General features: G+C 47.3%; 2 protein-coding genes across 6 annotated transcripts in view; both read right to left on the minus strand.

Annotated features, from left to right (window-relative positions):
- Nucleotides 1-639: 639 nt before the first annotated feature.
- On the minus strand, nt 640-3,133 carry faap24 (FA core complex associated protein 24). 3 transcript variants are annotated; one of them, XM_062390771.1, is made up of 4 exons: nt 3,016-3,133; nt 2,261-2,403; nt 1,587-1,742; nt 640-1,468 (listed from the first exon to the last, which is right to left on the minus strand). In XM_062390771.1, the coding sequence occupies exons 2-4, from the start codon at nt 2,381-2,383 to the stop codon at nt 1,217-1,219; spliced, it is 531 nt and encodes a 176-aa protein (XP_062246755.1). In that variant the 5' UTR covers nt 2,384-2,403; nt 3,016-3,133; the 3' UTR covers nt 640-1,216. The 3 variants fall into 3 exon arrangements, with proteins under 3 accessions (XP_062246755.1, XP_062246754.1, XP_062246756.1); XM_062390770.1 differs by having other exon boundaries at nt 2,828-3,078; XM_062390772.1 differs by lacking the exon at nt 3,016-3,133 and adding an exon at nt 2,719-2,968.
- A 468-nt stretch (nt 3,134-3,601) lies between these two features.
- wwp2 (WW domain containing E3 ubiquitin protein ligase 2) overlaps nt 3,602-20,833 on the minus strand; it is a 35,928-nt gene continuing 18,696 nt past the window's right edge. For 2 of the 3 annotated variants that reach the window (XM_062389090.1, XM_062389092.1), the window contains 15 exons: nt 19,342-19,516; nt 13,562-13,619; nt 11,984-12,065; nt 10,731-10,859; nt 9,758-9,836; nt 9,389-9,460; nt 9,001-9,089; nt 7,159-7,318; nt 5,965-6,098; nt 5,749-5,889; nt 5,544-5,664; nt 5,213-5,317; nt 5,035-5,131; nt 4,764-4,836; nt 3,602-4,373 (listed from right to left, as the gene is read on the minus strand). In XM_062389090.1, the coding sequence (XP_062245074.1) occupies nt 4,274-4,373; nt 4,764-4,836; nt 5,035-5,131; nt 5,213-5,317; nt 5,544-5,664; nt 5,749-5,889; nt 5,965-6,098; nt 7,159-7,318; nt 9,001-9,089; nt 9,389-9,460; nt 9,758-9,836; nt 10,731-10,859; nt 11,984-12,065; nt 13,562-13,619; nt 19,342-19,516 (1,615 nt within the window). In that variant the 3' untranslated portion in view covers nt 3,602-4,273. The remainder of the gene's footprint in view (nt 4,374-4,763; nt 4,837-5,034; nt 5,132-5,212; nt 5,318-5,543; nt 5,665-5,748; nt 5,890-5,964; nt 6,099-7,158; nt 7,319-9,000; nt 9,090-9,388; nt 9,461-9,757; nt 9,837-10,730; nt 10,860-11,983; nt 12,066-13,561; nt 13,620-19,341; nt 19,517-20,833) is intronic. The other variant, XM_062389091.1, reaches the window with a different exon arrangement.

Here is a 20,833-nt window from a genome sequence, read left to right on the forward strand (position 1 = left end):
GGAAGGAGGAGAGGGAGGAAGAGGAGAGGGAGAGGGAAGAGAGGGAGGAGGAGGATGGGGGAGGGAGAAGGAGGAGGGAGGAGAGGGAGGAGGAAGGGAGGAGAGGGAGGAGAGGGAGGAGGAGGATGTGAGGGAGAAGGGGGGGAGGAGGAGAGGGAGGAGAGAGAGAGGAGGAGGAGAGGGAAGAGGAGGAGAGGGAGAGGGAGAGAGGGAGGAGGAGGAGAGGGGGAGAGGGAGGAGGAGGAGGAGAGGGAGGAGAGGGAGGAGAGGGGGTGGGCGGAGAGCGAGGAGGAGGGGGGGAGGAGGAGGAAAGACTGCCTCTTTCAATAGATTCAACTTTCATCTGTCAGATTCGATTTTATCGAGACTTTAATATTTTATAGAGAAACGATTCGACCTGTTGAAGTGAGCAGAGAAATGTGGATTCATGATCCTGATGAAAAACCTCAGTCATGTTTAGAAGACTGATATTTATATGAGTGAGTGTGATGAGTGGTAAAGATGATATATTGATAGATATCGATGTGTGTGTAAATAAAAATCTGGAACTGGTGACGAACACGTTTTATTCACCTGGTCACTGCTGCTCTTTATCTTTACAAACAAATCTCAGGATTCACAGAACTGAAAACAATGATCGGTTGTGAAAATAACTTTTTATTTGCAAAAAGGTGCAAAAAGTATAAATTTGCATAAAAGACATAAAATACTTTTTATAAATATAAAAGTATAAAGATCTGTGAGAATCTGTTCTCTGCTGATTTGTGCAGATTCTCTCCTTAACATCGACGTCCACAGAAAAACATCCGAGAAGAATCTGAGTCTCAGACAGAAGTCGTTGAAAACCCGTCGAGCTCTGAACTCACGGATCGATCAGTGAATCAGGTGCAGGTCATTCTGCTCTGAGGCTTCGTGGCTTCAGGTTCAAGACTCATCACGGGAAACAAAACATGGAAGGATATTTCAAAAGGAAGAATTAAAAACGACCAAATGATGCAAAAATAACCATTTTTTGAGTGTTGATACAAAAGTGTGAACGCAAAAAAACAAGTGAAAACTGGTCGGCTGATCAAAACCTGACGTGTTTATCTTTCCATTCCACTCTGACCTGTGAATAACGTGTTCAGTTTGCACAGGAAGGAGGAAAGTCTCTCTCGTGAACCCAGAAGGGCGGGCCTGAGGACCGGACTCAGACCCGTGGGCCTGAGGACCGGCCTCAGCTTCCAGCTGCACTGGGGCTGTGGAAGAAGCTGTGGACCAGCTGAGCGGCGGCCTGGCCCACGACGGGCTCCAGCTCGGCCGGGCCGGCGTTGCAGAGCTGCTGGAGGCTGGAGAAGTGCTGCAGCAGCGCCAGAGCTTTGACCCGCCCGACCCCGGGGACCCGCTGGACCACGGCCAGGACCGCCGGGTCCAGCGGGCGGGCCGACCGGGACCTCCTGAAGGGGTTGTCCCGGCCCCCCCCGAGCACCTGGACGGGATCGGAGCAGGAGAGGAAATCAGGAAAGGTGAGAAAAATACCAGTTATTGTTATTTCAGTATTTTCAGTTTCTTAAATAATAAATCTAGTTGATAAGTTCGTGACTCACGATCTGAGCGATGAGCTGCGAGGCCTCGGCCTGCCCGCTGACCGGCAGCAAGGTCAGGCCGAGGTCAAACACCACGAACCTCTGCACAGCCGAGAAGTACTGCTCGCTCAGCCGGGTGTTCTCCACCAGAACCAGCTCCTGCAGACGGCTGCTGGCCTGCACACAGGGAGGAGGAGTCAGGGAGGAGGAGGAGGAGTCAGTGAGGAGGAGGAGGAGACAGGGAGGAGGAGGAGGAGGAGGAGGAGGAGGAGGAGGAGGAGGGGTCAGGGAGGAGGAGGAGGAGGAGGAGGGGTCAGGGAGGAGGAGGAGGAGGAGGAGGAGGAGGAGGAGGAGGAGGAGGAGGAGGAGGAGGAGGAGGAGACAGGGAGGAGGAGGAGGAGGAGGAGGAGGGGTCAGGGAGGAGGAGGAGGAGGAGGAGGAGTCAGGGAGGAGGAGGAGGAGACAGGGAGGAGGAGGAGGAGGAGGAGGAGGAGGAGGAGGAGGAGGAGGAGACAGGGAGGAGGAGGAGGAGGAGGAGGGGTCAGGGAGGAGGAGGAGGAGGAGTCAGGGAGGAGGAGGAGGAGTCAGGGAGGAGGAGGAGGAGACAGGGAGGAGGAGGAGGAGTCAGAGAGGAGGAGGAGGGGTCAGGGAGAACCTCCATCAACCCGCTCCATGCCGCTCCTCCTCAGACTCACGTTTCGGTACCGGACCAGTTTCCTCTTGTAGCTGCTTCCAGCCACCACGTCGCCCTCGGACACGTAGAGGATGCAGCTCCTGTTCGGAAGATGGAAGTCTGCCACGCCAAGCTCCGCCTCCATCACGACCGTCACGCCTCCATCTGTCAATCACAGTCAAACTGCTCCTGGTCTGTAGAACGTGATCGAATCCCCAAACTCACACGTTTAAAGATGGTTGTTTGTCAAAAGTGAAGAATATTAAGATTTCAATTTAACATCCGGGAAACTAAGAAAACCAGAAAACACTCACATCAGAGAAACAGGAACTTACTGAATTAATATCGACTTATTAACTTATTAATAAAAGTATTTTGGTAGAAACGATCCAAACGCTTGTGTCTACGTGACGTAAGGAGCTGGTTTGAACCACCAGGCGGCGCTGTGAGCCCGGAGCAAAGGTTCGAACTGTTTCAAACCTCATCTCAGGTGAGACTCTGAGACACCACCGGAAGTTAGACCTTCAGTCACAGAGCTGCAGCTTCCGGGTCGAACAGAACCGGGTCGTTAACAGAATAAGCGCTTCACCCTTCAGGCTCTGGACCAGAGCCGAGCTCCTCCACTTGTCGCTGGCGAGGATGTGACCGAGAGGGGGGGGCGCGGTCAGGAACCCAGCAGCAGCCTCCATGTTCTCTAAACTGGGAACTGATGTGGAACTGGGAACTAAACTTTCATCAAACTTTCAGGAAACTGAATAAAAAACTTTTTCAACTCACTGACGCTTTGCCTCCAAGACTTCCGGGTCTCTTCCTCGTGTCTTCGGCTGGTTCACATCAGGGAGACGTGACATCACGTCGCCACCTGGTGGACAACGAGGAAAACTGCATCCTGCAAATGAATTAACGGACCTGGAGTATTTATTTCGATTATTTGTATTGACCTGTATCATATAATGTAGTTATAATTGTATATATATATATATAATTATCTATAAATATAATTTTCATCATCGATGGATTTGAAAATATTCATTAATAATACATATACAGTAACTGATCCTCTTTATATACAGTCACTGATCATATTTATATACAGTCACTGATTCTCTTTATATACAGTCACTGATCCTCTTTATATACAGTCACTGATCATCTTTATATACAGTCACTGATCCTCTTTATATACAGTCACTGATCACCTTTATATACAGTCACTGATCCTCTTTATATACAGTCACTGATCATCTTTATATACAGTCACTGATCCTCTTTATATACAGTCACTGATCATCTTTATATAAAGTCACTGATGTCTATATATATATATATTTATAAGCTGAATAATGAACAAACTCAAGATGACTTAAGATTGAAATCTCGTTTATTTTAGTTATATACAGGAGAAAAACGCTTAATTTCACAATGAACAGGAAAATAAAAAATAAAATCACGTCTCGTCTGTGTTCACAGAGGTTCCTGGTTCACACGTGCACTCTGCTCCTCTCGTGCGCTGCCTCATTAACATGTTAAAAAACTTATTTCTTTCAGGTCGATATGTTTAATCTGTGAAGCTGCTGAGAATCAAACTCGCTGCTGCGTTTCCAACAAGAGATGAAGAGTGAGACTCCGTCCACTACACTTCTCTGTGTGCTCACACACACACACACACACACACACACACACACACACACACACACACACACACACACACACACACACACACACACACACACACACACACACACACACACACACACACACACACACACACACACACACACACACACACACACACACACACACACACACACACACACACTTATATGCATATGTACACTGGCATTAACGTGAGCAGCTACACACACTTTTCCTCCACTATCTCAATCATCAGCTCCGGCTCCATCCCATGGTCGTCCCCCAGGGGGCGCCAGGTGTCAGGTGATTTCTCAGCTCTGAGTTTAACAAATGCAAAATAATAAGAACAAAAATCCTCCACTGAATGGACGGCTCTTCCTCTGCTGTGTGAGTTTCCTTGTCACTCCTGTCCGAAGCCCTCGGTCTCCTCGATGGCGAACAGCAGTTTCTCTCTCAGCTGCTCCAGGCTCCTGTACGGCGGCAGGTCCAGACGGTTGAAGCTGAGAGGAGGAGACGCCACGTTAGTCTGTGTAGATTCATTATAAACAAAGATCCTCGGATGTTCAGCTACATCGGAATTAGCTTCAGATCCAGAAACTACTTCGTCTAAAAGCTCATTTATGTGTTTAAGTACTTTGGAAGGTGTTTGTAAAAAGCAGTAGATATTTAAAATGTGTGGATGAGAAGAGGAAAAGGTCTCTGACGCAGTTTTGTGAATGTTACAAACCACATAGTGAAATAAATACAAACACAAAACTCTTTTGTGTAAATTTGACAAAGTGAAAAGTGAATGTGTGATGCTACATTAATGGTAAATCTTTGAAAACCACTTCTAAGTTAAGGTTTGTGGAGCCGTCACGTGACCCAGGTCTTCCTCAGCAGCTGCTCACCATGTGTGGCTTCTTGGAAGCCAGGTCTCCTTCCCCACCTTGTCTATGCAGAACTTCTGGGGACCGTTACTTCCTGCAGAGAAGAAGAAGTCCACTCGTCAAATACCAGCGGGATTTGCATTTTAATAATAAAAATCTATAAAATTCTTGCATTTTCAAAAATCAACATTAACACTTTGCTGGAACACAAAAGTCTGTTTCATGCACGGTTTTGTCACAGATCGTGTGTGTGTGTGTGTGTGTGTGTGTGTGTGTGTGTGTGTGTGGTCACCTATGAGCTCGGCGAAGCCTCCGACGGGCAGCCGACAGGTTCCTGTTACGAACTGAAGCAGACGGATTCTCTTCTCGTTGTCCATGTCTTTCACCACCTGCAGGAACAACACACTCAGTTCTCAGGTCGACAACACACCCGGCACTGTGTGGGGTCAGAACCACAGGGCGCCCCCTACCTGCCAGAACCAGTTGATCTGCTTGCTGTTCTTGGTGTAATGTCTGTAGATGGTGTTCCTCTGCCAGTCGGACAAGTCGATCTCCTGCATCCCACAAAGCATCAGCTGCAACACACAAAGTCCAGGGAGTCAAACTGAGGTCTGAACCGACAAGTCAGAAAAAGCACCACACGGGAATTAAAGATGGCCGACATGTGCCCTAAAGTGAAGCCCCCTGGTGGCGGGCTGCAGTTTAGGTCAGAGGCTTCACAGTTGCACAGCGGGAGGAAGCGGAGACGCGTCTTCCATCTTAAAGGAATCAAGGAGAAAACAGCCCCCCCCTCCTCCTCACCTCCAGCTCCTTCTCGTCAAAGTAGCGGAGCCACTCCAGGGGAACCACCTCGTTGAAGCCGTCCAGGAAAGCTTTGGTCTGCTCCTCCACGCCGCGGGTGAACCTCCAGTCTGTCAGCAGGCTGCGGGGGGGAGAGAGAGTGGTTGATGATGAAGCTGCATCTCGGCCACTTCCCTCCTTCATCTCTCTGCTCTGATTAACGTACCTGATGTACTCCTCCTTGTTCTCCTCCGTGACCAGCTCGTTCTCTCCGTCGTCCTTCAGCTGGTGAGTGGAGACCTTCCCCAGGATCTCCATGTCCTGAGCGAAGTACAGCTCCACCCCACACTCCTCCAGGTTGTTCTCTCTGGACACGGGAACACGTTCAAGCACCAGAACTCCCAGTAAGATCACATGTCCGGTCCGGTTGTGTGTTACTTACTTGACCCACATGATGGAGTTAAAGAACTCAGGGTCTATGGACTCCAGGTCCTTGAGTGTTGGTTTCTTATCCAACATTCGCTTGTAGAAGGGCAGCGTGAAGCCGGTGTCGATAAACTTCCCGTGGTACAAAGCCTGAAAAACACAACAGACACACACACACACAGAGACTGGGTCAGATCACTAATCCTGATGATACGACAAGAAGACACAAAACTCACAACTCCAGGGAGATGTGTGAAGGTTCAGGCCTGTTTCTGTCCAGAATCAGGTTGAGGTTGTTCAACGTTGTGTTACGACGAGGATGCATTATGTCAACAAGTGTGTGTGTCTGTGTGTGTGTGTGTGTTAACAGAGAGGAAGAGCGACTCAACCAGACCGAGCAGTTTAGTTGAACAGACACAGAAAAGGAGAGTGAGCAGTTTGTTCGTTGGTAGAGAAAAGAATCTTTATGAGGGAAGTCAGCAAACTGCAGTTTGTGTTAAATATAGTCGCTGGTGGGCGTGGGCCGGGTGCAGCGGTGAGGTCATGGTGTGGGTGAGGGGCGGGGGGGCAGATGTAGGATCGGGTGGAGGGCGTTTCTACGAGCACGTCATGTACTGAAGGTTCTAAAGATGCAGAGAACTGTAAACTACTGGACTTTACACAAGTTTAAAAGAGAAAAATAACTACTGTAAAAAACTACAACAACAGACGTTTCAGAGTAAATAGAGAATTAAAGGACACAAATAGAGTTAAATGAACAATAACTGAACTAAGACCTACCTAAATATATTTAAGACCTAATATCATGTGATATTTAAATGTATATAGATTTTTTAAGGCCTAACATTGTGATTATTGAATTTGACACCTTTTAGGACGTTTTTAAAAACCCTGAATATTGTTCTGTATTTTGTTAATTTAGTTTAAAACTAATATTGACCTGGAATCATGTTGAAATAAACCTAAATAGATGATTATTGGCAGAATTCCCTGGTTCTAATCCCCCTGGAGTCCGTCATAAAAAGATCCAATCAAAAAAGAAGCTGACAGACGAATCCTCTGACGACATGTTGATAATGTTGATTTGTGTTAATACTGTAAAATGTTGTCAAGCTCTAATGTTCAGAAAACACAGATGGAAAAATTAAAAGCATCACAACACAGACGGTGAACCGTGGAGCCTGATTGGCCGGCTCTGAGTGACGCTCACCATCGCGATGAAGCGCCCGATGAAGCGGAAGTAGGTGAGGTGGTCGGGGTTGATGGAGGACGCCGGGTTGATCTGCAGGCAGTAGTTGTTCTTGCCGGCGTACTCGAACAGGCAGTACATGGGGTTCAGGACCTCGTGGGACAGCAGGAAGAACCACTCCCTGCAGAGCGAGGGGACACGGGACACAGCAGGGACGGACGGTTATCACCTCAGAGACAATCCACACACTGTTCAGAATAAAACTTTGACTGTTTTTCATCAAACACTGGTTCGGCGTCTGGAGTTGGCTTCAAAATAAAACGACACATAAAACCCTCTTGTGGCTCAGTGAGACAAACAAAACAACAACATGTAATCCACTGAACAGGTAATAGAAAACAAAATAAAAACAAAAGGACATGAACAGCACGGAAGTTCACTTTGTGTTGGTTTGATCCAGTTAATGAGAAACGTGATTAAACACACAACGAGGGATGAGACCTGTGATGTCAGTTTGTGGGAGGAGCTTCAGACACACACACTCCTTCAGACAGGAGGGAGAGGGGGGGGGGTCTGCATCTGGTTAAAGGAGCAGTTTCACATTTCTGTTGATTCACTATCGACTTCCTGGAGTCTCTGCTGGTTGTCTGGTTGCCTGGTGGCTCCGCACCACTAAAGAAAGATCTGAGGTGTTCAGGGATCTGTGCCCCGCGGCTTCCAGTGTTTATGCTAAGCTAATTATCTGATGTGTATTTAAGATCATGAGAGATTCAAGGGACGCACCGATCTCCTCATCTAACTCTCAACAGGAAAGAAAATCTGCTTCTTCCTGGAGAACTTTTCCTTTCGAGACACTGGTCTGTTAATAAAGTGGTTTTTAAAACAGAAGCTTTGTATAGAGCTGCTCTGGACGGTGGTAGAATATACACGATATTAACAAATACACAAACATCCTAACAACACAAAGGTGAAACATAAATTACATGAAGGCAACACACAGAACATTGAGGATAAATACAACAGGTTCACAGACGGTGGACAGATGATGTTAGAGAGAATGAGGGCCCGTCACCAGCAGCAGCACCAAGCGCTCTCAAGGCCTTTGCCCCCCCCTAGGGGTGTATGGGAGGGGAGGTATGGACGGACGGACGGACGCAGACACCTCCCAGCATCCCGTCCGTGGTTCTACCCTGTGGTAGAACAGCATGATGTCACCTACCATAGGGTAAAACCACTGACGTGACACTGGAGACAGAGACACAATGCAAAACCAAACAGAAAGATGAGACCACCGCCAACAACAACACAAAACTAAATCAACAACATATACACAGAGAGAAAGACCCGGAGCAGAGCAGCCGCAGGAGGGGGGGGGGATGGGGACGTGTGATGGGAGGACAGGTGGAGGGATGGGGGGGGGGAGGAAAGCAGGAGGGGAGGAGGAGGTTTGATTTCAGGAAGCAACATTTAAAGGGTCATGAAGATATAAACATTGCGACCTCTGCTGGCAGCCAGCGAGGATTTCCTCCTCACACACTAATCTGCTCTCAGCGAACAGAAAACCTTCTGAGCTCCTTCAGGTCACAACTCTGAAAACTTTAATCCTTCATGAAAATATATCAGGAATGAAAACCATCACTGGTTTGTTCCACTGGTTTGTTCCACTGGAGACAGAATGAGGAGGAAGCTGCAGCAGAGATCCAGACACAGAAACAACAACAAAACAAAAGAAACCAACTCCATCACCAAGATTAGAAACACATGTAAAACAAAGGAACCAGTTGACACACACAAACACCCCCCCCCCCCACACCCACTGAACGAAGGGGCCGAGGGTGCGTTGGTTTTACTCGCTGCTCTCACCTGGCGATGCCTCCGTAGTCCAGCCCCTCCTCCCCCCTCATGATGATGTAGAGGCGACGGCGAAGGTCGTACGGCTTCACGTTCATGATCTGAGGACAGACATGTGATCAGAGACGTTTCAAACACGTGAGAAGAATCATTATCTGGTTTCTACTGTAATGAGAAGAATCATTATCTGGTTTCTACTGTAATGAGAAGAATCATTATCTTTCTATTTCCTCCAATTTAGGTTTTAAAATTAAAATTCAATAGAGACAAAGTTGCTTTTGCGTATGGGTGTGGCTAAATGGTTTTGACCCCTCCCCCTCTCGCCTCCTATTATTTTTGAATATGGCTGGACCTTGTGATTCATGATGTGAATGTTGTGTTGTGTTGTGTTGTGTCTGACCTGCTGAAACGAGTCTTCAAACAGCGTCTGTCTGGACACGGAGATCTTCACGTGGCTCGGCAGCGCGTTGGACTGAACACAGAGAAACAGGAAGTGAGTGAGATTCAAACTGAATGAGTGAGACGTGAACACATGAATTCACAGCTTCATATCGTTTCTCTATTATTTGAGGAGACATCTTGAAAAAGGTGATTCTCAGAACATAAGACTGATCAAAGTGTTGAGTTAATTTATCGTTAAAGGGAAAATAAAATAACAATTAATGTAAAAATTCTGGTGAGACACACACATCAGGGTGTGTGTTTGTGTGTCTGTGTGTGTGCACAGGGAAAGCTCTATTGTGGCTCCTGACTCCAGATCAACACTCACATGGCACAGGAAACGGAACTGATGGTATTTCCACCTGAAGCTGCGGTCGTAAGCACCGGGTGAACCGCCCTGCCGAGATCTACACACACACACACACACAGACACACACACACACACACAAACACACACACACACAAGAGAGAGAAAAGCAAAATGAATGGGTAATCCCGGTTTAATAAATTGATCATTAACATAAAACCAACTGAAGCTTCAGTGTCATCACTGATCAGCTGATGAACTGAAGCTGAGGTGAGGAGAGAGAGAGTGAAACGAGGGAGAGAAGAAGAAGAGGAGGAGGAGGAGGAGGAGGAGGAGGAGGAGGAGGCGGTCTCTAATGTGTTGGGTTTGAGCTGCCAGGCACATCTTGGTTTGGGTTAGGAAATGGAGACCACAACGGCAGAGTGCTAGCTGCGGACACACACACAAACACACACACACAGACACACACTTGCAGGATTCAGTGAAGACTCTTTCAGGAGTTCTCCATAACCACCGGCCTAAAAATACATTCTAGTATCAGCATGAAAAGCAGCAGGCAGACGTACACGCACACAAACGCACACACACACACACACACACAGTCTACAGCGGATCTGTTGACACATATCTGCACATTCTCCAGACTTTGTGGGCAGATTTGAAACTTCGAGGTAGGGCAGACATCCACAGACTGAGGGGAAGTGTGTGTTTGTGTGTGTGTGTGTGTGTTAGCATGAACTTGTTGCTGTGATAAATATGTTTCTTTGATTATTGTTAAATATCTGCAGCATTGAAGCTGGTCTCAGTGAAGGAACTCAATTCAGAGGCTGAAGGTGGAGTGAGGAAACTGTTGAACAAAGTGAAGAGAATGTTCATCGGGCTTGTGGCAAATTCACTGAGCAATTAGAAAATATAAAGATTGGGTTTATGTTGCTGATCACTTCCTGAGGATTTAAGAAGAAGGTTTTGGAGGAAGGGCTGAGAGAATATTTACCCTGCCTCAAACCCGGGTCGGGGATCTTTAAAGGTGGTGCTGCGCATGTTGTGGTCCACAAAATATCGGACTCCCTCGGCGGTGTACTTCATCTCCCAGCCCGGGGGCAGGGGGTGCTCCTTGATCATCCTGAAACAGGGAGAGGGCAGTGAGCACGGCCCCAGCCGAGGGGGCCCCGTCCTGGGAATTAAAGTAACACACGTCCCCCAACAGCCCGTGGATCTGAAGAAAGCCCGGGACATCTGAACTGAACCTGCGCTGGCTTCTCGTTAGGGCCCGGAGCTTTATTCTGAAGAGCAGTGACTCACAGAAATATTGTTCATGTGGCCATGATATCATCAATAAGCTTGTGACCTTATGTATTTAAATTACAATTAAACAAAGCAGGTTTTCAAAAAATTTTATAAAAACGCAGACGTCATTTCAGGTGTTTCCTGAATCCCCCAGAATCTCCATTTGCTTCTAAATGTTTTATTTCTATTTTATCTCCTGATCGAATTGTCCTCAGTCCTGAAATGTTTTAATCCTGATTCAAATCTGTTAATCGCTTTCTAAATGTGATTTATTTATTATTACTTTATTAACTAAATGCTTTGTATTGTTGCGTTTACATTTTCTTGCATCTCATGGGACGATTGGTCTTTTGAGAAGTACAGAAGATTTTAAACTCTTTGAAACATTGATAATAGTATTGTATTGATAATTAACTGCTTCACGCTGGCATCAAAATGTAATTTATAGCAAATATAAATGAAAATTCTTTCATCAGAAGTTTGATAGAGTCTTAAAGAATAATGGAAACTCGTTCAGAACATCAGGAGGTGATGAAGAACCTCCTCGTGTTCTTCATCGTAAACGACGGATTAGAATCAACTGCTCCGACTGTTTGGAGAGAAACGAGACGACCACACGAGTGGAAGTTGAAGCCGATTTTCACCTTTTGTTTTGAAGCTCTGACATAATTTCTTTATTTCCCTGGAACTGCGTCACAGAATCTGCTTTAATTTCTTACTTTGGGAAAGTGATGCTTTAAATCCCACAATGCACCTGGGTTCCTGATGAGCAGGAAAAGTCCCCTATAGGATTCTGCAGGTCTGGTGTCATAGTGACCATGTATGGTGATATGTCCTCTTGTGCACGAGCAAACACTCAAAGCAATGGACCACCTCACAAGCAGGCTCATGCACACACACACACACACACAGACACACACACACACACACGTTAACAGGCCTGCTGGCTCAGTGACTCACCCTTGGGTCCGCGGGTCGTCCCACTGCGTCGTCCGGGTGTTGTGGTTGACAAAGTAAATTCGGCCATTATCCTGACGCTTCTCTGCAAACACAAAGAGAAACAAGAAGAAGAAGGTTATCAGGGGAAGAGAGAGGGTTCCTCTACACACTCCACGATCAACAGAGAGGTCACCTGAGTGTGGAGGAGAGAAACTCACACCAGCGTGACAGAAAACCAGCGAGTGTGTGTGATATTTCACTGCAGCTCGATCCAAATACCTCCCCGGGGTAAAGCTAAGTGTGTGTGTGTGTGTGTGTGTGTGTGTGTGTGTGTGTGTGTGTGTGTGTGTGTGTGTGTGTGTGTGTGTGGGCGAAGGAAACAAACAAATGGAGCAGAAATGAGAAGGAGTCAAGATTTCATTTTCAAAAAAGAAACAAATATTTGAAAGTGAGTTGGAAATATAATTAAATTGTATAAAAATGTGTTTTAAGCTTGTGTGTGTGTGTGTACTTTAGGCCCATGGTCTAGAGAGAGAGAGTGAGAGAGACAGAGAGAGAGAGAGAGAGAGAAGCTGGGGCCCCCGTCCTCCTCCCTCTGTCGCTCTGACATCTTGTTCTCATTAACAGGAGTGTGTGGAGGGCCCAGAAACAGTAGTGCTCACATTGCAGCTCTTACTTTCTTTCTCTCCACCCCCACTTTGCTACCCAGTCCCCCCCCCCCCCTCCCAGTTTCTTTAATTTGCCACTGTCTCTTTTTTCTTCTCCTCCATCTTTCCCTCTTTTCTCCCATCTCTCTCTCTTCTTGAATCTGAGCCCGAGCAACAACAAAAAAAGAGAGGAAGAGAGAAAAGCGAGGGAAGCGACCGCAGATGAAGAAATGAGGAGGAGCGCCAGAGGAGCAGATCCCAGCCAGAGATATAATTGAGGTTTTTGGTCTTGAGGTACCGCAACATGTTGAAAAGGCATCATGGGCCGAGAGCGAGGGATGTGATGGAGTGATGGAGTTTGTGAAAAGACGCCGCCAGACGCACTCGTTTGTGAATGAATGTGTGTGACATGGTTCTGAGTGGATCCTCTTACATTACTCATTTGGGAAGATGCTGAATGATGAAACGTCCCATCAATAACGCGGCCTCTGTAATTTGTGGACTTTAGAGTAAAGGGAGCTGGTACAGTGATGGATTGGTACAAACCCAGTGATGTTTTATCCAGATTTTCTACATCAGAATGATACTCAAGACATAAATCAATCAATTAGCAGCGGCTCTGCTCTCTGAGGAACTGTCCCCAGGAAATAACAGAGAACCACAGAAGCAGCATTGTTTTTAATTTTGGGATTAAGGTTTAATATCGTCTTAGAAATGTGCACAAACAACCTCAGTGTGTCCCAGCTGGAATCAAAAACACATTTTCACTTTAGCTGGGCACAAAGATCAAGAGCCCGTTGTTCATATATGAGCTGGGACTGAAGAATCCTGCATCACTGAGCTGCATGAATTCACCTCCAGCAGTCAGGGGGGGGGGGGTCGGAAGGACAGAGGAGAGACCTCGGCTCCATCATCGCTCACAGTTCATGTTGAGATGTTCGGTTTAACTCACCCCATCCAGGAGGCAGCCCGCCCAGAGGGTCATTCTCCACCGGGGCGCCCTGCGGCTGCTGCAGAGACACAGGGAGACAAAGCAGATCCGGGTGAGACACCTTTCTGTCTCTCGGCTCGGCTCTTCATCCTCGTCATCGATGTGCGGCGATGAGGAGAAGATCGGGAACAAAAAAAAAAACAGCACCCCCGCCCCCCCACAAAAAAAGTGTGGGAAGGAGTGAAAAACGTAGAAGTTGCAGATGAGAGGGAGAAAAGTTAAACTCACTCAGATTCCCAAGTTCTGGAGATCAACACTGATGCTAACTCAGGAAATCAGGACGATACCTGAGGGTAAGTCAGGCGGGGTGAAGCGAGAGTGTGTGAGTGTTTGTGTGTCTGTGTGTGCGTAAGCGTCAAGGGCAGACAGGGTGGGGGGGTGGCTCCTCTCTGCTGCAGCAGTAAGGGGCAACTGAGGGATCTGGCTGTGCAGCAGCTCGTATGCCTTCCAAAAGCTACACGCTCGGGAGGAGGATAAAACAACAACGCTGTTCCAATGAGCTCACTGGCTGGATGCAAGCCCCACCCCCCCGAACCCCTCGTCTTCCCGCTCACCTCCTCAAACACGACGCACCTCCTCCCCAGCTCCTCCACCCTGGCACCCCTCCCAACCCAACCCCGAGGTCCTCCTCTCTTCTAGAGCGGCTGTGAAAGTAGGCAGGGAAGTGCGAAGTCTGAGGGAACTGAGGGAACATTCATGCTTGTTCCAGACTGGACACCGAGCCGCCGCCCCACCCACCCCACCCGCCCCACCCACCCCCTCATCCGCCGCCCCAGCCCACCTCGGGCCTGACAAAAGGCACCTTTATTCACCCTGGGTCTGGAAACCACTGTAGGGTTTACTCAGCCTGCAGTCATACACGTGTGTGTGTGTGTGTGTGGAAAGTTTGTCTGTGGCAAACAGTCAGTCAGTGTGTACCTCCTTATGTTGGAATACACACACACACACACGAATGCATTAGCCTGAGTGGAAAAGTAGCTGAAAAGACGCTTGTCAAGAATTAGAGACATAAAATAAATCTTTATGACACCGGGGCTATAGGTAGTGTTCAGCTGCAGGTAAATAAATAAATAATAATAAAAAAAAAATGTTGTTGGTTCAATGAGGTAATAAAAATTATAAAAACTTTTCCCAATGAAAGCCGGTCGACACTCAAAGCGTTTTATGGTTTCCTGGGAATCATCGACTGGATTTCAACTGGACGCAGCGTTTCCCAAACAGAAAAGTGCGGTGCCCATTTAAAGGACTCTGTCATGGAAACTGTGAGGGAGCCGCCATGGAAAGGTCTGGATCCGCTAGAGGAGGCAGAGCGGGCACATAACAGGGTTAAAGGGTGTGTGTGTGTTTGTGTGTGTTTGTGTTACTGTGTGTCGCTCCCATCGACAGCCAATCTTTGCCCCCGCACCCCACCCTTTTGGGTTTTCTGTGACTAAAAAAGGTAAAAGGAGAATATAATGATATAAAGACATGATGACTTCATCCTGGCTCGGACCATTCAGCTCCTCGGCAGCTTCCAGACAGAGTGAGGGGAGAGGGAGAGGGAGAGGGAGAGAGAGAGAGAGAGAGAGAGAGAGAGAGAGAGAGAGAGAGAGAGTAGAGAAAACAAGGGAGGGAGAGGGCGAGAGGGAAAAGCAGCGTGTTGGCAGCAGCGTGTGAAGGTTGGGTGTTATGGATCTGGGAGGAATACGCCGTGTAGACCCGTTTCTAGAGCAGGCACCTTGGGGGAAAACGGCGATTCCATTGCGTGGCCAGATGTCACGGAAAATAAATGACTATATTTAGAAAACTGTAAACTTTGAGCTTTTCTGTCATAAAGGACGAGTCAACACTCGAGCAGCGAGCGGAAGATGCACAAGGAGAGAAAGTGAAAAACAGGAGTGGAGGAAGAGTGGAGGAAGAGTGGAGGTCACCGAGTTCGAGTCATTCTGAGAGAATCTGTTTGAAATGTATTCAAACATTTATATTCAGCATCAAAATTTTGGATTTATAGTCTTCTGTACATCCACGAGTAAATTACAAACAGGAGAGAATATTTATAAAATATGTGCAAAAGAAGAAAATCCTCTGCTCACACAATCCGACAGATTCACTAATCCTTCACTTTTTATTTCCATTCCTCATAAAATAAAGTGAAGAAAACGTCAGCGCAGTTTACACAAGTTATGTTCATTGTCCATTCATGAAAATAAAACCACTTAGGAAAGCGCTTTATGAAAATATGAGCAGTCACGGGCCGTGTGTAAACTCCAGTGACCGAGTTGAAGTGAGTTTCTGTTCATGTGATGAAACACAGGACTGATTCAGGTGCTGATGTTAAGGCTCCTTGTTCCACTGAGAATGGAAAGAAAGTCGGGGGAGGGCTGTAAAAAAGAAAAAATGAAAAACCGATCTCCGTCCAACATACATGAAAACTTGTGTACACTACATCATGTGGTGTAAACAGTGAGATGATTCTTTGGTTGATTGAGTCGTCTTCAGAACAACAGGAAGTGAGGGACTAACTCCACTGTGGAGATCAGAGTGAAGTGTGACACCGTTTGTTTAGGTTTCCAAATGTCTCCATTTCTGTTCATCCAGAGTAAAACACAACCCAACGTTTTCTAACTAAAACAAAACCAGCAGCGTCTCCAGAGGCTGAAAGCTCAGAGCTGTGAGGAGTTCAGTCTTCAGGTATCTGAAGTGGGTGGGGTCAGAAGGAGGTGTTCAAAACTTGCAAAAGTTTCTTGCAATACAAAGAAAGACATTTTAATGGGTTGCACAAACGAGTGGTGATTGTGTAGAGAAAGAACGGTGAGGTCAGAGGTCAGGGAGGGGAGGGAGGACTGGTGGAGGTGAGAGGAGGCGGGAGAAGGGTGAGGGATGGAGGGAGGGTGAGGGGCAGCTGCGGAAACAGCAGTTAATGACTCAGAGGCTGTTCTCTCTCTCTCTGGGGTCCCTGCAACTACTCTGAACACACACAAACACACACACACACACACACACACACACACACACACACACACACACACACACACACACACACACACACACACACACACACACACACACACACACACACACACACACACACACACACACACACACACACACACACACACACACACACACACACACACACACACAACCAGCTCAAGGTGTGCATGTGCTCCCAGTTAGGGTCAGATAAGAAGTGAACTGTGGGCAGAGGTTAGAGTTACATGAACTGGTCATGGTTAAGGTTTTAGTTTGGCGGGACCCTTGACCCTCTTCGGTTGTCATGTGCTACAGAGAAGAAATGTGGCACCTGAACGCAACATTACAGCCCAGGGAAAACACACACACACACACACACAATACGCACACAACACACACACTCTCTCTAAAGGAAACAGATTTGTAACGGCAGGACACGATGAGAAATCCTGGTTGTGTTGTGATCATTGTTGCGATGCTACGTCCAGATGCAGAGGGTGTGTGTGGGACAGCAGGACAAGTAGCTGTGTCCACAGTCAAACTAAAAGTTGTGTGTCCTTGTTCACACACACTGGGGCCAGAAATAGTCCCTGCTATCAGCAGCGTGGGCATTCCAAGACAGAGCAGTGCACTATCAGCTCGGAGGGCAGACCTGCCTGTTGGCTTTTCTCACACACACTGAGGGAGGAAGAGGAGGAAGAGGAGGAAGAGGAGGAGGAAGAGGAGGAGGAGGTTCCAGCTTGAGTGACACGAAAGCCTGAATTAAACCTGGCGCTGCTGATAGAAGTGATTTAACAAGACGTCTCAGTCGTGTTCTCTAAAGGCTCTAATACGTCGTGCAGTACTCAGAATCACCACTTGGTGCTCGTTTGCTTTGTTCCAAAATGTCTGTTTCTGAGTTGCGGTGTTAAACTATGTCCAGAGACATGAAGAGCTTCAATGATTCCATTCGTCCACTTGGTAGAGAATTACTCATCCCGAGGTAGAAGTGTTCAGACTACGCTCCATCCCTCACCTGTGGTCATGACGTCTGGGTCGTGACTTAAAGGATGAGATCATGGATACAAGTCACCACCACTATGTGGGCTCTAAGAGACAGGGTGTCCATGGCAGGTGTCCACCTGTCCTGCTGGGAGGGACAGGTGTAGACCCAGAACTCTCTGGGGACATCTTGATTAACCTGCTGCTACGACCTGAGACCAGATGAGCAGAGGGAACTGGACGGATGGACGGATCGAGTTCAGAACTCTAAAAGTACTGAGTAGCTGAAGTTTCTCTGCTGAATGGAAGCATTACCAGATCTTCAGTTACAGTAATAACTTTGGTATTTTAATAAATAAGGCAAACGTAGTAATCACATCACCACTGACTGAATGAAACACCTGCCAAGAGCTACTGTAAACGCCAGAGGACAATAAATCAGAGAGTCACAACCTCAACAACCCTGTTAACGGTTTACTTCAACTGGTTTTGATGGATTTCACAAAGGAGGTTTGTTTCTCTGCTGCTTGAAGGTTTAACTGCCCAGATGTTACACACAGGTCAGTATTCAAAGTTACACAACTTACAAAGAGGGTGTGCAGAGAGGCAGACAGAGATGCTGCACGGTCAGACTTCACCTGCAACAAAACAAGCGCCCCCACTTTCTCCCTCAACCAATGACAATGCGGCGTTACACCACATGATGTAGACGAGCAAACTGCAGAGGAAGACGGTGAGTGAGAGAAAAGTTTGTGTTGAGATCCCAAAAAAACAAGACAAGAAATAAATGTGAAATCACAAACAGTCACAAGCACAAGAAACACACAAACAGCCACAGTGAGACACACAAAGAAACGTTACTGGAGAAGAACATTCACATGAAGTGCATGAGAAGTGACCCAGTGGTGGACAGGGTGGGGGGGGGGGTGTCTCCAGAGGAGCCTGTAAGAGTTTTAAAGCTGGTTTTACTAATGGTTCATTGAGAAGCTCTGTTGTTTACTGTCTGGCTGCTGTCTGACCTTGGCTGCTTCACTGAGGACGAGCGGGTGCTGGAGAGGGAAACTCTACAAACACAGTTTCAAGTCACATCTGTTATCCCCACCCCCGTCCTCCGCCTGTTCGATACCGAGTGACCTGTGATGCGTTCAGCGCCCGACTCACTCACAACGTGTGGCGAGTGTTTCCAGAGCAAATGTAAACAAAGTAAACAGCTGTGTTTTCAGAGTGATGGATGTGAGCGGAGACAGAGACGCTTTGCAGGAAGTGAGAGAACTAGAAGATTCACAGCTCAAGACAAAGCTCTTCCCTGGGTTCGCGTTACTCCTCTGCTGCACGGGATCTGTTCAATTGTCAAAGGTTGGTTACAGGACTGAAGAAAGCAAAGCGAGACCAAGTCCAGCTGCAAGGAGGCGAATTAAAGATCTGCTTCCTGTGGCGAGCGAAGTCAGAGCGTGGCTTCATCACGTCCGTGTGACCCCTGACCTTTGACCTTTGCTCCCCTGCTCACAGAGTGGAAGTGAACAGGACCACCGGCTAGCTGTGGATCTTACTCGGGGTTTGGCTGTACAACTTCCAGAAAATGTCTGAAGCATGTGACTCGGACATTCGTGTTCTGAACTGTTGCTCGCTCGTCACTGTAGATTTTGAAAAGCTTAATTTCGTGAATGAGCAAAGTTGATAAGTTGATGAAGAAGAATATTTCCGGGGGAGAATCGTCCTTCAACTAAAATAACTGATGCATGTAACCTTTGTCTAGATGAGGTTTAATGATCTCATGTGTATCAACGTGCTGGGAGGCACTGGTTTACCTGGTAGAGGAAGCGCTGGCTGAACTGGTGCATGGCGCCCTGCAGCTGGCTGCGCTGGCTCTGCCACTGCTGGTAGTTGCGCACCGACTCGGCCGTGGGCCTCTGCCATGTGGTGGTTCTGGTGTTGTGGTCCACGTAGTAGAATCGGCCCTGCTGGTCCACTCGCTTCTCCCAACTGCGGGGGGGGGGGGCGATAAAGGAAAAGAGGTGGTGGCTTTCAACAACATCTTTATTAAGCACATCCAGAGTGGGTGGCTGTGCTAAAACTGAAACTGTAGCTGATTTATAGAAACAAGGAAAAAGAAACAAGGACAAGAAAAAGAAAGAAACCGTGAGAGGAGGGAAACAGAGAGTGGGAAGAAGGGAAAGAGAAGGGAGGGGACATGTGAAGACATGGGGGGGGGGGGTATAGAGAGGGGGAGGAGGAAACAAGAGAAGAGGAAGGAAACGAGAGACGATGCTGCTAAGATGGTTAAAGACAACAGTTCCTGATAACAACCAAAGTTACACTTTTATTCTTTGTGAAGATGAGCGCAGAGTTGTGTGTGTGATCTGCAGCGTTGTGTGTGTGATCTGCAGCGATGTGTGTGTGATCTACAGTGTTGTGTGTGTGATCTACAGTGTTGTGTGTGTGATCTGCACTGACACACAACGAGGAATCAGCTTCCCTGTCATCGTCTATTCAGAATGAAATCTGTCTTCATGTTGGAAAGTGACTCTCGATGATGCAAAATTTAAATAAAAAACAGTTCTCATCAGATACATTAAACTAAAGTACCAAGCTTGTTAAGAAAATATTAAGTTAAAGTAAAATACCTAAAAAAAATCTACCTGAGTCAAGTAACAAAGTATTTGTTCTAAGTTACTTTCAGTGGTTTGACCTCAGACGGGTTCATTCACTTTAAGACGAGCTCGGTTACGATGAAGGAAACAATAAAAGAGTTCTGCAGTGTGTGTGTTTTCTACTGTTCCCCCGAGACAGGGGGTCTGGACTCGGACTTAGATACAGAGGGTCCACTGACACCGTTAAACACACACAGACACACACAAAGAGGTCGCACATTCAGCCGAGGTCCACACAGAAAGATCAGTTCCCTGGACTCGATGATGTTCTGCTGCTATTCTCATGTGTCTGACTTCAGCGCTGCAGAATTTGGACGAGAAAACAGCTTCGACTTCCGGAGGCAAACAGGCAGGCAGGCGCACACACACACACACATACATACATACACAAACACACACACAAGCGCACACACATGGTCTACGCCATATCCAGAAACTACAGCTAACTAGAAAAGCTGATGTAAGGATGTTAATCAAAAGGATGCTTGTCATGTTCTGAAGTGAAAACCACTTTTCTCTTGTAGTCAGAAGTCTGACTCTGATTCGGGACAGACCCCAGGAGGTGGTCGGTGTCAGTGTCTTGCTCAGGGACACTACAGCAGAACACAGGGAGTTATTTGGTTGAGGGATCGTCTCTCTGACCACTCTG

This window comes from Platichthys flesus, chromosome 6 (assembly GCF_949316205.1).
Source record: "Platichthys flesus chromosome 6, fPlaFle2.1, whole genome shotgun sequence".
Lineage (NCBI taxonomy): Eukaryota > Metazoa > Chordata > Actinopteri > Pleuronectiformes > Pleuronectidae > Platichthys > Platichthys flesus.